At 45.2% G+C, this 16042-nt stretch overlaps 1 protein-coding gene across 1 annotated transcript; it reads right to left on the reverse strand.

Annotated features, from left to right (window-relative positions):
- Nucleotides 1-607: 607 nt before the first annotated feature.
- On the reverse strand, nucleotides 608-16000 carry LOC107111111 (cytosolic 5'-nucleotidase 1B-like). The gene is made up of 6 exons (XM_015412032.1): nucleotides 15770-16000; nucleotides 15194-15361; nucleotides 9561-9690; nucleotides 5517-5639; nucleotides 3705-3889; nucleotides 608-1792 (listed from the first exon to the last, which is right to left on the reverse strand). The coding sequence occupies exons 1-6, from the start codon at nucleotides 15905-15907 to the stop codon at nucleotides 1430-1432; spliced, it is 1107 nt and encodes a 368-aa protein (XP_015267518.1). The 5' UTR covers nucleotides 15908-16000; the 3' UTR covers nucleotides 608-1429.
- Nucleotides 16001-16042: the final 42 nt, after the last annotated feature.

Raw genomic sequence — 16042 nt, forward strand, 5'->3', positions numbered from 1 at the left:
TAAGGTTCACTTGCACTAGAATGGATCCGCAGGATCCAACCCCTATGCTTTGTAGAATCTAATACTGCACTCCTACGAACATGTACTTAAAAATAAGCCCCATGGAGTTCCGTGAGTTGCAGTGCAATTGTAAAAACCTCGCTGAATAGACTTCAGTATAATTTAGAGGATTGCTGACTGAATTACTTGTTATATAAATATTCTGACAAGCTGTGCATCACGAGAAAGGGACATTAGGCTACTTTAGTAGATGGAAGGGAAATGTGATTTTTGTATACATGCTTGAGTTGTTTCCCAAGAACACAGAGCTCTACATAATATGTCGATGGTAAAATCGTGATAGCAAGGGAGCAAACAGTGTTTATTCTGTTCCCTTGGGACAATCGATACCTGGTGATTTGAAGAGTTGTCATGCTATTCTAGATGAATGCAGTCTAAACATATTACTCAACACTTGCAAAAACAATATGAATGTTGGTCTAGAAATACCATTCCTCATAAGGATAATCATGTCTTCCCCCCAAAAAAACATGTTAATTCCTCTTTCCAACTTATCAATTCCAGCAGCAGCAGTGCACTGGATTTATGTGAAATTAGAAAACCGCTTTTATTTTTTAAGAGTGCAAAATTATTATCTCCGAAGCCAGCTTTTATTAAAGTGGAAAAATATTTTCCCCAAAAAAAGAGCCTTCCCCACAAATAACAAGATCAACAGTTCTGACATTTCCCAATTGAGATACACCACAGTTACACACCGTAAGACACAGCACAATTATTGACACGGCCATCCCCCAGCATCTGGTGACAGTTTTGTAAAACAGCCTTTTTGTATGGAGGAGGCTACTTTTTTAAGGCAGCAGTGATCTGGTTCAAAATAACGCACTGAGAAGAACCTGTTCAGAGTTACTAACCCCAAGGAGAAGCATCTACATACTGTTTGAATCAATGGGGATTTCTGAACTCTGGGTTGCACTCTGTCGACCTGATCCTGAGCTATTCTCATAATCTGCACTACTGCCCATTCAAAAGCCTGCTGCACTAGAAACAGCAGACTAACACAATTCAGCAACACAGTAGAAAACCCCATACAGCAGGTGCCTATGCACCACTTTGTGCATTTGGCACTATTTATCTGATAAGAGAGGAGTGCAAGCACATTAGTGTGCCATTTCAGGGATTCTTTGCAGAGAGATTTATAGTGCAGATGTTTTCTAATATTGAAAAATCCCAAAGCAGACAGAGGTTGATTAACATTTGATCTGTTTAGGAATTTATAAAGTGTTTTTATTGTTTCCAAAAATGTCTGTAGAGTTTTTAAGAAATCTGGAAAAGGATCAAGAGATTGGGATGATGCTTTCACAACATACGGTTTCTGCAGTCTGGGTATACAAAAAATTCAGACTTAACAGCACACTAAAAGCTAAGAGAACTATTTTTTGGCAGAGCTGTCTTTGAGTTTGGATTTGTGGTACTTCTGCCCAATGCCGTACGGCACATGTGCGGCAACAGTACCCAACTGCCGTGCTCCCTCTATGTGAAACATCTGATCGTCAAAGAAAATGTGCGGCCTGATTTTTGCCAGGACTGGGCCCTTGGGTGCCCCAGCAAGGAAGAGGGCCTCGTCAACCTGCACCCCCCAGCTGCGGAGGGTCTTGAGCACTCTTGCTCCAGAACTGGCGGCACTTCTGGCCGTCACCAGATAAGTCCTGATTGGGGAATCCAGGCGCTCATTCTTTGCATAGAATTTCTTCTGCAGCCTTCCAAGATCTTCCAGGAAACCTTTCAAAGGACCCTGAAAGACACAATATATCAGAAACACACTTATGGCAACTGGCTGCCATTGATTTAGAAGGCATCTATGAGGGTTGTAAATGGTCTATAAGCTGCTGAACAAACCTTAAAGGAGTTTGGGATGGGGGGGGGGATTTTTTCCCCCTTGCTTTTCCCGAGAAAACCCCGATACAATTGGGATGCCGAAATCCACCTGAAAAATACCGGTAAGGTGTTTTTTGGGTAGATTTTTGGGTCGGGTAGATCTGAATGCTCACCCCTAGAGTCCATTATAAGAAGTAGTAGTTAAATCATAAGAAAGGCCTATTTGCACTGAAAATGGGGGGCGGGGGACTTGTTGTTGGACTTGCATTGACTGTGTATTTGTTGCAATTTAAGATGCTGTTTTTTACCTGTAAAGCCTGGGACCAACATATTTGAAAACCACTTCTCCTAAGCTTATGCCTACCTACCAGTTATATTCTCCACAGCAAAATCCTTGCTGTCCTTTGGTGTATGAAAGAGAGGTCGGTGGCAGGCTGCAGCCCATGCTGAAGCCTGTTCTGTGACAGCCTGTACAGTGTGGTATAGGCAACCACTAGAGGTAAATACACAGTGTCCCCTTCTTAACCATGAGACTGTTTCATTCCAAAGAGCCTTTTCTTTCATTAGTTTGTCAGACTTTGTTCGTTTTGAATGGTCTGTTTTGGTTTGGAGTTCCATCTTCTGTGTTGTAAATTCACTGCTGTTGAGAGATTGCAAGTGAGTCACCTTGACTCATGTTTTTTGGGGGAAAGGTGGTTTTATAAATGCTTTTAATACATCAATTAATTAAATAAACTTCCAGTGCAGAATATGAGAGTTCTTTCTTTGGAGACTAAAAATTTGGACAGTCATTTATCAGGGATGAATCAGGCATCTTGTCTCAGGACAGAAGATTGGAATAAAAGAACACTTGTTTCTCTTCCACCTCTTAAAATTCTAGATTCTTTAATAAATATTTCACAAATGTTTCCAAAAACTGATAGGCAAAATCAGGCAGGGGAGAAACTGGGCCAATCCTGCTGGTTAGCAGCAGCTGAATAACATCTTGCCATGTCTTTCTACTTTCCTTCTCCATGGCTGAGTTCAGACTGGCAGTTTGCCCCGATATAGGCACGAGCCAGAAACGTTCCACAACCAGATTAAAGGGGCCGTTCACACAGGCACATCTGTCCGGCGTTCCCCAGCCGTACTCAACCCGTCTCTCAACGCTTCCCTCCCGAGTTGAAAAGATACCAGGTGAAAGTGGTATCAAACCCTGGAGAGCGCACTTATCCTGTGTCCATCCCGCACCAACAAAGTGTGAATGCCGAAAGCCGCGTTTTTCTTGTGCGCTTATGCGCATATCTCCAGATTACCAAAAAGAAAACCACGTCTTACAGCTGTGCCTCCACCAGGGGCGGGCCAACAGTGTGAACGCTCCCTTGTGCCTCCCCCCAATATGCTCCCGCATCAGTTGCTGCAGTGTGAACGGGAAAACCCAGAACAGTTTGTTCCGGGTCTTTTTTTGCCACGACTCCCTCCCGCTTCAGACTGCCAGTCTGAACTCGGCCCATGTGTTTACTGCCTGGGTGTGCAGATGGATGAGCCAAAGGGCTTCTGTCATTGGACTCTTAGCCTGAAGGTCATAGCCTAGAACAGGGCAGGTTCTGCTCGTAGAGAGACAGAAGCCTTTCGGGAGGGTGGGATATAAATCCAAAAATAAACAAATAAATAAACAAATAAATAAATGTCCCTGAATCCCCCGCCCCATGTTTCTGTTGCATTTTTTTCTGTACCATTAGCTGCTTTGGTGAGAAAAACAGGGTATAAATAAATTACTAAGTAAACATAACATTATTCTACCCGGCAACAGCCATTGTGAGAGCAGTAAAAGAAATGCGTTACCCTACCTGTGCCAGAGGTTTATTCTCATTTATCTTCTCGTGCTCGAAAAACCTGTCCAGGCCATGCTCTTTCACAATGATTTCAGACTCATCGGAAAACAGAACTGCATCCCCATCAAAGGCTACTCGGAGCTGCTTATCATCGTGAGGGACATTTTTATTCCCTGTAAATAACGTGGCAGCAGCAATCCCTGCAAAAAAAATAGTACAAAAATGATTCGTTGGATATTCTATGCTGGAGTGCAAGTTTTACCCATCTCTGTTCAATAATCCTTACGTTTCTTCTGGTCAGTATGTATACAGTTGAGCCCTGACTTGGATAGCCCAGGCAGATCTCGGAAGCTAAGCAGGGCCGACCCTGGCAAGTACTTGGAAGGGTGGCCTCTAAGGAACACCAGGGCTGGGACACAGAGGCAGGTAATATAAGCCACCTCTCTAAAACGGCCTAGCCCCACTAGGAGTCGCCAGAAGTGACCATGACTTCCAGGCTCGCAAGTGCATACGCATGCGCACACACACCGATACCAAAAAAGAGGAAAAAAATTAGTATGTATACATTTGAAGCAGTGAACATTTCGGACTAGGCCACTACTTTCCTAAATCATCTAAACTCAGTCCAACCCACATTCATTCAGAAGAACCACTGTGTTCAATAGGGCTTACTCGTAGGTAAGCATGTATAAGACTGTAGCCTCATAGAGCTCAGTGGAACTTACTTTCAAGTAAATACACAATGCAGCAGGTTTCACAAATCTTGATAAGATTACTCTTGTTCACAGCATGTAATAATACTGGCCATATGCTGGTCCAGTGAAAGTGACCAGCTTACTTAGGAATTTCGGATTCTCTGGACCAATACGGCTATGACAACAGATGTCTATACAATCCTTCTGATGACAGCCCAGGAGGACGATCTTGTAACTGTAAATCTGAAACTCTTTTCATAGTAGAAAGGCATTGGATTACACTTCTTCCATGTTTTGAGGTCTGTTATAGCTCGACCTCTAAGAATACTGGGTTGGATCCAACCAACCTTTCCACTACTGCAAAAAGGGAGGCGGGAATCTCTTTTGACCAGCAAAAAGACTCTGCTGGGATTCATGGGACCTCTGTGGTCAAAAAGCCACATGTGGGATGGGGGCTATAAGAGGAAGGGAACTGGGCAAAGAGGAGTGAAATGTTGCCAGGATCCAACGCATTGGATCGATATTGATCCTACCTTGTGAATGCTGAGAACATGCCTCTGGTTTATGAACACTGACCCTTTGTGGTTTTCTTCCTTTGGATGCTTTCCTTGTTTGGTTCTTGATGACGAACCCTTGCAAGGCTCTAATTAACAGCAGGCTGACTTGATCACATTCTAGTAAACAGATGGTGCCTCAGCTGTACTATCCTTTTACTTTACCCATTCTGGAAGAACTATCTGTTCAAAGCAACCTGAGCTTTCCATCTCCTAGAATAGTAATCTTGTAAACTCTTGAATACTAGCTTTGTATGTCTAAGATTAATTTTGAGTTATTTTAACCTTCTCCATATTGTGTTGCTGTTTCTACATTTTCAAATGAAAATGCCGTTTAAATGTTCTATTCCTAATTCTGCAGCTCAAATTTATGCAAAATGCTTAAATGGTCCTTGAACTACTGAACAGAGCATGAAAAAGACCCGGTAATTAAGAACGAAGGTGAGTCATCATTTTAAAAATGAATTGTCCTAAGGTTCATGGTCTGAAACTATATATAAATTGCAACCATGACTTCCCGTAGAAGCTACATGCAATTAATCAGTATTCTTATCACTGAAGCAAATCCTAATACAAACCTGCTTCTATGGCTTCTTGAACTTTTTCAGAGTCAGCAGAAAGGTACAGATTTGTGAGGTATGCCTTCAGGTAGCCAATGGGACTCTTCCCTCCAGTCATACAGAACCGTTCAATCAACAGACCTGGTTTGGGGGGTAAGAAAAGTTCTTGAGCGTGCAGATTCAGCTATTATATTGTGGCAGAGTTCCCGTGCAGAAGGAACACAGAGACCAGTTAACTGAAGGATGGATACAGTGTTCTGTTGCGCAAAATGGAACATGACCTTGTCATCGTGCCAGGTTCAACAACACGAGAGGGACCAGCTTCATGCAGCATAGTGATACCGCAATGATTACTTGACATGGACAATCTTGGGACATTGTATTCGAAGGTGCCCCAAAGGCTATATATCAAGGGTGTCAAACATAAGGGCCAGGGGCCAGAACCCGCCCATCCAGGGCTCTTATGTGGCCTACGAGCAACTACTGCTAGGGAGGGAATGGTGGGGGGGGAGTGGGAGGAGCCACTTCAGCATGGCAGAACAACCTAATCTGCAAGAGTCAAGCATCATGGGAGCATCTGCCCAGCGCTGCACTGCTGCCTCTCCACCTATGTGGGTTTTCCTCTGCAACCCCCTCCCAGCCCACGGGGCCTTGCAGTGAGGGTACACCAACTCGGAGCTTACCAGCTGATGTCCTTTATACGGTTTCTATCTCCGGTACCTGGCATTGCATTTATGGAACGCATGGCCTGGCCGGACAAACTGACATTTATGTCAGCTCCGGCCCTCGTAACAAATGAGTTTGACACCTCTGTTATATATGAAACAGTAAGTGATAAACTGCAATGTATTATGACTACTGCAATTACATAGGCATTAAACACATTCTATCCCATGCTTAAGAAAGCTGCAAAAACCATTTGTAATGTGCAGGATTTTTTCATTAAGTAACCCCCCTTTTTTTTCTGTGGGAAAAATGGGGGGGGGGGGAGTTTCTACAATATGTTGTCTTTCAGATTGAGTAACATATATATGATTTTTTTTTCCAGTTCCTCCCCCCGACACTGCCTGATATGAAGTATTGCGCAAATCCAAGGGAATCCCCAAGGGTATAGGGAAAATACGGATTTTTCTCATGACCTCCATACTGGAGAAACCCATCTCCCCCCCCCCCCCCAAAAAAAAGAAGAGCCCTGACTGTGTAGGCTTAATTATGCCAATCACTGAAACTCAGTGCAGATGTCTGCACTGTCTGACAAGACTGCGAAGCCAACTAGAATGATACCTGAACTCCTGTGGGGTAAGAGAATCCCACAGTACTTTGGCTACCTTCTGAGTTTTCTTACTGACTTCAGCCAGTACTGAGGCCTTCACTTCATGTTCTGCCACAAAGCCTCAGCAGAGTGTTCAGTTCCCTTACCCAGGCACTCAACATCAGTGTGGCACTGGCAGCTATGAGAGGGGGTGGCGAATCAGATGACTAGTAATGGTACTTAGGTGCTAGCAGGGAATGTGGAGAAACAGGTTATCTAACAAGGAGAATACTTTTTGTAATAACTTCAGAATATGTATTATTGTTATCTTTGTTTTCTTTAGCCTTGTTCACATGTTAAATGCACGTGCATCCTGCCTGTATGTGGTACATCTGTTTGTAAAAAAGAAGAGTAGGTTTTTAGACCCCAGTTTTTATGGGGGCCATGGGGGCTCAGAGGTTAAGATGCTGAGCTGCAGACCGGAAGGTCTGTAGTTTGGCAGTTTGAGACCCTAGTGCCGCGTGACGGAGTGAGCTCCCATCTCTGGCCACAGCTCCTGCCAACCTAGCAGTTCGAAAGCAAGAAATTGCAAGTAGATAAATAGGTACTGCTTTGGTGGGAAGGCAACAGTGTTCTGTGCACCTCGGTGCGCCAGCCACATGACCACGGAAATGTCTTCGGACAGTGCTGGCTCTTCCGCTTGGAAATGGAGATGAGCTCCACCCCCTAGAGTTAGATTCAACTAGCTTTTGAGCAAGGGAAACCTTTACCTTTCTCTTCTTTAAGCAGTCTCAAAGAGACTTCCAGTTGCCTTCCCTTCCTCCACCCACAACAGGCACCTTGTGAGGCAGGTGGGGCTGAGAGAGTTCTAAGAGAACTGTGACTGGCCCAAGGTTACCCAGCAGGCTTCATGTGGAGGAGTGAAAAAAATCAAACCCAGTTCTCCAGATTAGAGTCTGCCGCTCTTAACCACTGTACTCTGCTGGGTCTTTCAGCCAGCATGCACTCACTTTACAAATACAGCTAGGGACCAGTGCCTGGGTAAATGTGCAGTTTCAATCACACGCCTAGCTGTAGATGCACTGAATGTAATGTGAGTATTACTCAACACATCTATAAAGAAAAATCAAGTGTATGCTCTAAACAGATTGTACATGTGTAGAGGGAGAACAAAGGACAAAACTAATTGGTGTCTGGTTCTTAAGAGTATCTGAAATATCCCACTTAGGTGAAAGGGGTTTTTATTGGTAATATTAGCAGTTAGCACAACCAAGAAAGCAAATGCTGTGATTTCTCCCCCTTGAACAGCTCCCCCAGCACATTCCTTTGGTTGTCAACATCCTCCTGATAGGGAAGTGTTTTTCCGTTGTTCTTTCTGAATGCCTAAGCAAGCTCTGTGCATATTAACCAGGGCCATAGATTAGAGGCTGGAGTGTCTTTGTCCTAGAACACAGATTTGTGGAACACATGCATTCACTGCAACGTGTCAACATGGCGTTCATGTCCACAGGTTCTGTAAGGTGATAGCCGGAGGGCTGCAATGCATTCTCAGTTGGTGAAGCAAGTGACTGTTGCTAATGGAAAGTTAAAATGTCAGAAGAGTTTTCAACCTCAGAATATACATTTTCCGCTCAGAGGGATTCTGGGAGGGAGATGCTGAAGTCCAGAATTCCAGTACCAAACCGAATAAAGCAGGAACAAATGTCAGCAGTTGATTGGATGGAACGTTCCTGGGAGAGAATATATAAGGGACAGTTGGAGGAAGCGGCAGGGAGAAGCGGCTGGAAGCCAGTTGGAAGGCAGAAGATCTTCAGGAAGAAGTGAAGAAAGCTACCGGCTGAGGCCTTCTAAGAGGTGGGTGAGTGAGCGGCTAAAGGAAAGGGGATTTGCTATCAAAAAGAAAGGAAGAGAAAGCGCACAAATAGTCTAGGAAGAGACTAGGAGATCTGTGGCTACGTTTGTCTGAAAGGTTTAGGAGAATGCCTCTGCAAGGCCAGAGGGAAGACTACGGAGCAGTCCTCCACCAGCACGAACAGGAAACTGCCAGGTCAATCAGGACATTCTCCAGCAGTCAGCCTACAAAGTACTGGCTGGGGTGGAGGAACAGGGAAATCTGGCATTCTTATTTTAGTAGGGAGAGTGACTGTTAGAGGCTAATCTTGCTAATAGCCCTTTACAGAGGAACAAAGTAGCCTATACATGTGATCCACAATTGAGAGCCAGTGCGGTGTAGTGGTTAAGGGCAGTGGACTCTAATCTGGAGAACCGGGTTTGAGGCCTCACTCCTCCACACGAAGCCCGCTGGGTGACCTTGGGCCAGTCACAGTTCTCTCAGAAATCTTTCAGCCCCACCTACTTCAAAAGGGGGCCATTGTGGGGAGAGGAAGGGAAGGCGATTGTGAGCCATCCTGAGACTCCTTCCGGTAGTGAAGAGCAGGGTATAAAAACCATCCATTCTTCTTGTTTAAAATATTTTAAAAATATTTATTTAAGACTTAAGTCCTTATTTCCAGGGGACCTGACTGACAACCTGTTGGGTCTTGCATACCTTTGGGGTCTAATCAGGTCATCGCATGGAATGATATGCAGTTGGAGGGAAGGAGATGGTCTTAGGGGTCAAGGGACAACAGGAAAGGGGGAAGTGTCAGGAATGAGGTAAGTCAGAGTTAATGGGAAAGAGGAGAAAAGATCTGGAGAAGAGAGCCGATGAGGAGGATAGTGTTGCTCTTACAAGAGAGGAAGACCGCAGCATAAAAGAGAGGTCAAACACATGGCAGCCATGTGCAGAGAACATTATTCTTTAGACTCACCATAGTGGTTGATGCTGTTGATAAGTCTCACGCCTACTTGGGCATGGTTATTCGTCATGAGCACAATATCAAACAGGTCTTCATCCTCTGGGTAAAGCTCTCGGAGTCGGGCATTTACCTGCTCCAAAGCCTGTGGGGGTGACACATGTGCACATGTGAGCTTTGTATGTTTTCATCTGAACAACTACTTGGTAAAATGGGGGCTCAGCCTAGAAGAACACACTTGCTGGTCCAACCTGAATCATGTGTTGTATTAATGCCTTGCTCGGGTCTCTCCGTGGGGCCAGCTAGGGTGTGTTACAGAAGGAACAGTCCCAGCTGGAACCTTCAAGAGTTACAGAATGCGAGTTATGTATTTTACAGTCTTTCCGTCAAGAAACATAGTTCGAGATTTGAACTTCTGTTAACATACAGTGTCACATAAGCATACAGTAAGCCTCTTAAAGTGAGCAAAACAGAAATATTTAAGAACACGCTTCACAAATTCAAGGATTTATGTAATAGTTAAGACTTGATTTCCAAAGAGTTCCAAGTCCCCAAAACCACTTTGGATGGGTGACCTTTGTTTCAGTAGCTACATAACAAACTCTTACAAACTGGGTTGCAAAAGTGCAAATCATTTGGGAATGAAACTGGAAAATTCAGCTGGAGCTTGAGTGCACCGAGGCTGCCACCTCTTCTCTCTTCCTGAAACAGCCAGGATTATGAAACACGAGGGGATCACACCTAGCAAGTTTCCCTGATGTTGCAAGCAGCAGCCAATTGGACTGTCAGAGGAAACTTGCAAAGCAATGACACCATATTATAAGATAGATGCCAGCTATGGAATTCCTTGAAAAGTGTGATCTGGCCATGGTGATCCATGGCCGGAACACACCCAGGTTAGATTACTGTAATGTGCTTTATGTGGAGCGGCCTTTGGAAACCCGGTCCAGAAACTTCAGCTCGTCCAAAATACAACAGTCAGGCTACTGTCGGGTGGGATAAAGGGATTGTTATCATTCTAGTACTGAAAGGTTTGCACTGACTGTCCCTTTGTTTTTGAGCACAACTCAAAGTGCTGGTTCTAAGTCCTAAATGGCTTGGGGCTGGAGTACTTAAAGGACCACCTCCTCCCATATTGGCCAGCCCACCAGTTAAGATCTGCCTCTCAAGCCCTGGTCTCTGTGCCCCTGCCTTCAGAGGTGAGGTGGGTGGTGACTAGAGACGGGGCTTTTTCAGCAGTGGCACCTCGCTTATGGAATGCAATTCCCTTTAAGGATCGCATGGCACCTACCTTGTTTTCTTTTAGCCACCAAGCCAAAATGTTTCTGTTCACTCAGACATTTAATTAAGGGGGTTGGCCTTCATTTTAGTCTGGAAGCTGTTATTTTAAGCTGTGAGATGTCTGTTTTTATGGTTTATCTTTTTATGCTGGTCTGGGTTTTTAATATCTTTTAATGTTTGTTTTTATTACTGTATTTTATAAGCCACCTTGGGCAGGTTCCTAAAGAGGCAGCATAAAAAAGTTTTCTAAATCAAATAAATAAAAAGTTACAGGGGAAAAGAGGAAGAGGAGATGGAGGGCAACAACTTTCAGCAGGGGGCAACAACTTGCAGCAGGAGTCACACAGTGGCTTAGTTCCTTACTAACAATTCCTGGACAGAAGTATTTCCATCTGAGGAGCACAACTCCCCTGCTACCCTCCCCCCAGTGCAGCCCAAATGCCCCCTGAAATGCAGCTCCGGGGGGAAGAGGGACCACCAGGAATACCTGGGAGGGTCAGACTTATGCCATGGGAAAGACAAAACTGGCAAAAATCACCCCCCCTTCCATATGTGGAAATTTTTGGTGGGATCCACCCCCTGCTCTTATATCTAATTCCAGTCTTACAGCCAATCTATAGGAGAGTTACAGCCTTCAAAGTCCACTGAAGTCAATGTGCTTAGGCAGGTATGAACTGTTTAGGATGTAACTGTGAGTCTCTAGTTTGTCAGAGCCAGAGATGAGTTACCAGGAAGTCTCCAGGAACAACATCCCCCCCCCCCTACAAAGAATTTACTTATTAATTTATACCATGCCTTCCTCCCCAAGGGGGATCCAAAGTGGCTTACAGAATACTCCCATTCGTCATTTGTTTTCACAACAAACCTGTGAGGTAGGTTAGGCTGAAAGCGTGTGACTGGCCCAAGGTCACCCAGAAAGCTTCCTTGGCAGAGTGGGGATTCAAGTCTGGGTCTCCCATATCCTAGTCCAAAGAACTGAGATTTCCCTTCTAGGTCCAGAGTTAGACGTGACATTTGCATTCCAAACTGCACATTCAGGCTAGCTCTCTAGTCACTTTTGTTTGCCATTTCAATTTTGTCCTTCTGTGTCCCCAAACCAGTCATCGTCCATTCCTTTTATGCAACTGTCTCCTCCTCACAGAACAGCAAACTCCTTTTAAAAAGCATGCTCTCAATTAATACTAAATGTGTGCATGCGCACCCACATACACTCTGAACAAATCTGATGTACCGTGCTGATAAAGATCGAGGGGAGGGGGGGGGTTCAGATAGGATTTTGAGCTAGCATGGTTGTAAGTATTGTGAAGTAAAATGCAAATAGTGAATGTGGTGAATGGCTGCACGGGTACAATGACACACATTCTTTAAAAAGACAGTGAAGGAGTAAGAGGAGGTAGGATGCAAGAAATGGGCCTGGAATAGGGTTGGTGCCAGATATCTTTCAGGCCTGTACCCCTTCAGTGAGATAACAGCCTTTCACAGTCCAGAAACAGATAGTTATAGAGTGCCAGATCACAGACTGCAATGCAGATTGCACCATACGGTTGTGCAGTTTTCAGCAACAGATGACTGGACAAAATGCCACAGACAAGGTAGAAAAAAGGGAAACACTGCTAAAAAGAGAACATGGCTATATAAACAGCCTCCTTTGCAGGGACTGTGAAATGAATAAGAATAGGCATCAGAATTCCTTTGAATCACAGCAGAAACTGGCCACATAGCCCCGGCAAATGCTGAACCTTTGGAAGTTATTGCATAGACTTAACAGCACATCAAAAGACTGTAACTATATTGGCAGGCTGTTGAGAAACACAGGACGGCTCTAGCATGTTGGGGGGTTGTGTGTATTTTTTTGTTGTCAAGTCACAGCTGACATAGGGTTTTCAAGGCAAGAGATGATCGGAGGTGGTTTGCGATTGCCTGCCTCTCTGAAACAACCCTGGTATTCCTTGGTGGTCTCCCATCCAAATACTAGTCAGGGCTGACCTTTCTTAGCTTCTGAGACCTGACAAGACCAGGCTAGCCTAAACTATCCAAGTCCGGGCTCTAGAACAATATAAAACAGATATGTTTGTGTGCAGTTTTGTATGCATACAACCTTATTGGGTCTCTGTTGTCCTTTCTATCCATAATCTAGTGGTTTAATTATAAGGAAAAAACTATCAACCTAGCACAAAAAGATGCACCAGGTTCAAAGGGCAAGAGGCCCATCTGCAGGAGGACTGAGTCAATGCTCTTCAATGCTCTAAGATACACAGAGGTAACACTGGAGAACTTCTAGAGTGTTCCGTACAGATACTAGCCTACGGTCATTTTTCTTGGTTCTCCTTTGCAGTAGAATTCAGCATTAGAGTGTCTGGGCTTCAAAGGCAACAGGGCAATAGGAGAAACGAAGAGCCAGTATGTTGCAGTGGCCAGAGTGCTGAACTAGGGTCTGGGAGATTCAAGTTCACATTTCCATTTGGCCATGGAAGCTTGATGGGTGACCTTGGGCCAGTCACACATTCTCAGCCTGACCCACCTCACACAATTCCTGTGAGGATACAACGGAGAAGCTGCATTAGGTACTCAATGGGCACAAAGGCAGGGTACAAATAAATAAAATTAGGATTCTAAGAATAATTCTAAAAACGTTTTCGTACATTAGGAATCAAAATAGGAGGGCATTGCGGTTTTTACGCTAGCACAACTGTGAGAGAAACATGGATTACAATTCTCAGCATTGGTCCCAGAGAGTTCTTGAACAATGTATGAAGATTTCGGAAACATTAAGGAACGCTTTTTTGAATCTACCTTATTATCCTGCTCTTTGATAAATAACTACTCTCTACTTTTATGACCACCAGCAAAACTGGCATTTCAGTCTAAGGAACTGTTCCGGAACTGGTGGACATGTGAGAATAAGCTGTGCTTTGAGAGGTGCCCAGTTCAAATCTCACCTCTGCCACACAAACATATTATGCGACCTTCCTTAGGCAGGTCAGTTTCTCTCAGCTACTCTCTGCCTCCGTTATACGGGGGTACTAATACTGGCTTACCTCACAGGGCTGTTGTATATAAAGTGCTTTAAACACTGAAAGTGCTATAAAAATGCTGAGTATTACTGTTTTGTGTGACTGTTTACTCCATGAGACTTCAATACTTTATTATTTGGGGTTACACTATTTAGTTGTGAGTAGCAACCATTCTTTATACTTTTTTGGAAAAAAAATATTTCCTGTGGCCAGTTAGTATCTCTTTACATTTTTTTTTTTTGGTATTCTTTTATGTTTAGGATTCACACGCAACCTGCCTGGTCTGGAACAAATATTTTATACTTACATTTCTAGTGCGTGTTGTCATTATTTAGACCACTGAAGAAGGCTCTCTGGGCAAAAATGCATTTGGTCTAGTAAGGGCTTACTTTGTGTAACCAATATTTTGGTCTTAGTTACTATACGTGCAGTTTACATGTGTTGCTGTATGCTATGTGGATGTAATGTGATACCCACCACCTCATGGTTTGTAATCTTTGTTTTTAATCTATATTTACTGTGCACTTTGTAATAAATAGATGTATCTTATTCTTCCATTTAGTTGCTCAGCCTTCTAAGTGCCAGAATTCCAAATGTGCCTATGGGCTCAAAAAATGCTTTAAATCTGCACTAACAGCTCAAAAAGGGGAGTTTGGTGCTTCTAGGCTGGAAAGAGGCAAAACTTATTTTCCAGAGAGCAGAACACAGTGACAGGTATCAGTCTGTAGTAAACTGATAAACAGATCTTGCAGATTTTTTGTGTGTGTTGCTTTAATATCTTGTAGAACCTCTTTGAACAAAAGTGACCATCGGACACCAGGAAAAGCGATGGCTCTCTTAAACTACTTTTGAGTCTCTTTTTAAAAACACTGTCTTTCTCCAGCCCTAGGATGTTCCAACACGAAAATCAAGAGCTTACAGAGCCATCCTAAGCCCAGTGGGCTCCGAGGGGTGTAACTCAGCTCCAGGTGGCACCCTGAGTCACTGAAGAAGTACCAGGCAGAACGTTTACCCATGGTAGTTTCTTCATCTAAAAGGCCACCACCTCACTTCATTAGGCCTGGAGCCCTCAGCATCCCACCCACCTCTAGTGATGCTGTTTTTCAGAGAAGTTGCCCTCCTACAGTAGAAACCAGGGAGCCATCTTTTCCACTGTTTGTGTCTCTGACTTATGTAACCTCCAGCCCCATTATTTATTTATCATCGGCTGCTGTAGGCAGCTGGTGAAGCTGGGAAAGAAAGGAGGTCAGTGGATGCCTTTTAGCGCTGCCCTGCTGCGGAACGGGAGCCGGGGAGGGGGGGAAGCCGGAAAGAACATCTGTGGTCTCCCCCTCCCTCCGAGTTGGTGGTTACCTTCACAAAGGAAAAAGCCGGTCCAGGCTTCAGCGTGATGGTCTCATTCGCCTGCTGGTACTCCACGTACTTTTCCACGCCGTGATCCTCGTAGATCTTCCTCTCTTCCACCATATCAAAGAGAACCCGGGAGGAGACCGCAATGGTGATGGCATTTAGGGGCTTGGGCTATGAGAGAGAGAGGATGGATTTGTTGTTAATAAAGGGAATCAGGGCAGGGGATTGGCGGGAAGAGAAGGAGGAAGTCAGGATGGCAGCATGGCAAAGAGCGCGATAAAGCAAAACACCCCCCCCACACACACACGGGATCGCATTTCCCCCCCCCTTTCCTTTATCGCAACCCACCCCAATGACCCAAGGGCAAAGCGCAAGCTTTCGAGTGCTGCCAGAGCGCTTATTCAGCCTGGATGTCAAAAAGGCAATAAAAGGGCGAGGATGGGAGCGGATCGGAGCCGGAGACCTTTCAGGCTGAGCCGGTGCCTCGAAGGCAGGAACGCGGCAACCAGGTGGGGGCCCGGAGGACAGGACAGGACAGGACAGCCCCCCCCCTCCCCACCCACCCCTCCCGTCACTCACGGGCCGGGGTCTCTTGGTGATGGTGGTGAAGCTTTCGTAGGCAGCCTTGGCCGCTTCCCAGTCCTGCTCGGCTCCGGCGACCTCCTCCGCGGAAAGCCCCGCCTTGGCGGAGCGCGGCTGCTCTTGGGACCCGCTCATGATCTTGGCTGCCGGCGGCGACTGGCCCGCGGGGGCGGAGGGTCTGGGCGGCTGCTGCTGCTGCTGGAACTGCTGCTGGGAGAGACAAAAGGGCGCGGGGCGGGGGGGGGGGAGGGAGGGGGAGGGAAGGGGGGG

This window comes from Gekko japonicus, unplaced genomic scaffold (assembly GCF_001447785.1).
Source record: "Gekko japonicus isolate JY-2015 unplaced genomic scaffold, Gekko_japonicus_V1.1 scaffold1063, whole genome shotgun sequence".
Taxonomy (NCBI): Eukaryota; Metazoa; Chordata; class Lepidosauria; order Squamata; family Gekkonidae; genus Gekko; species Gekko japonicus.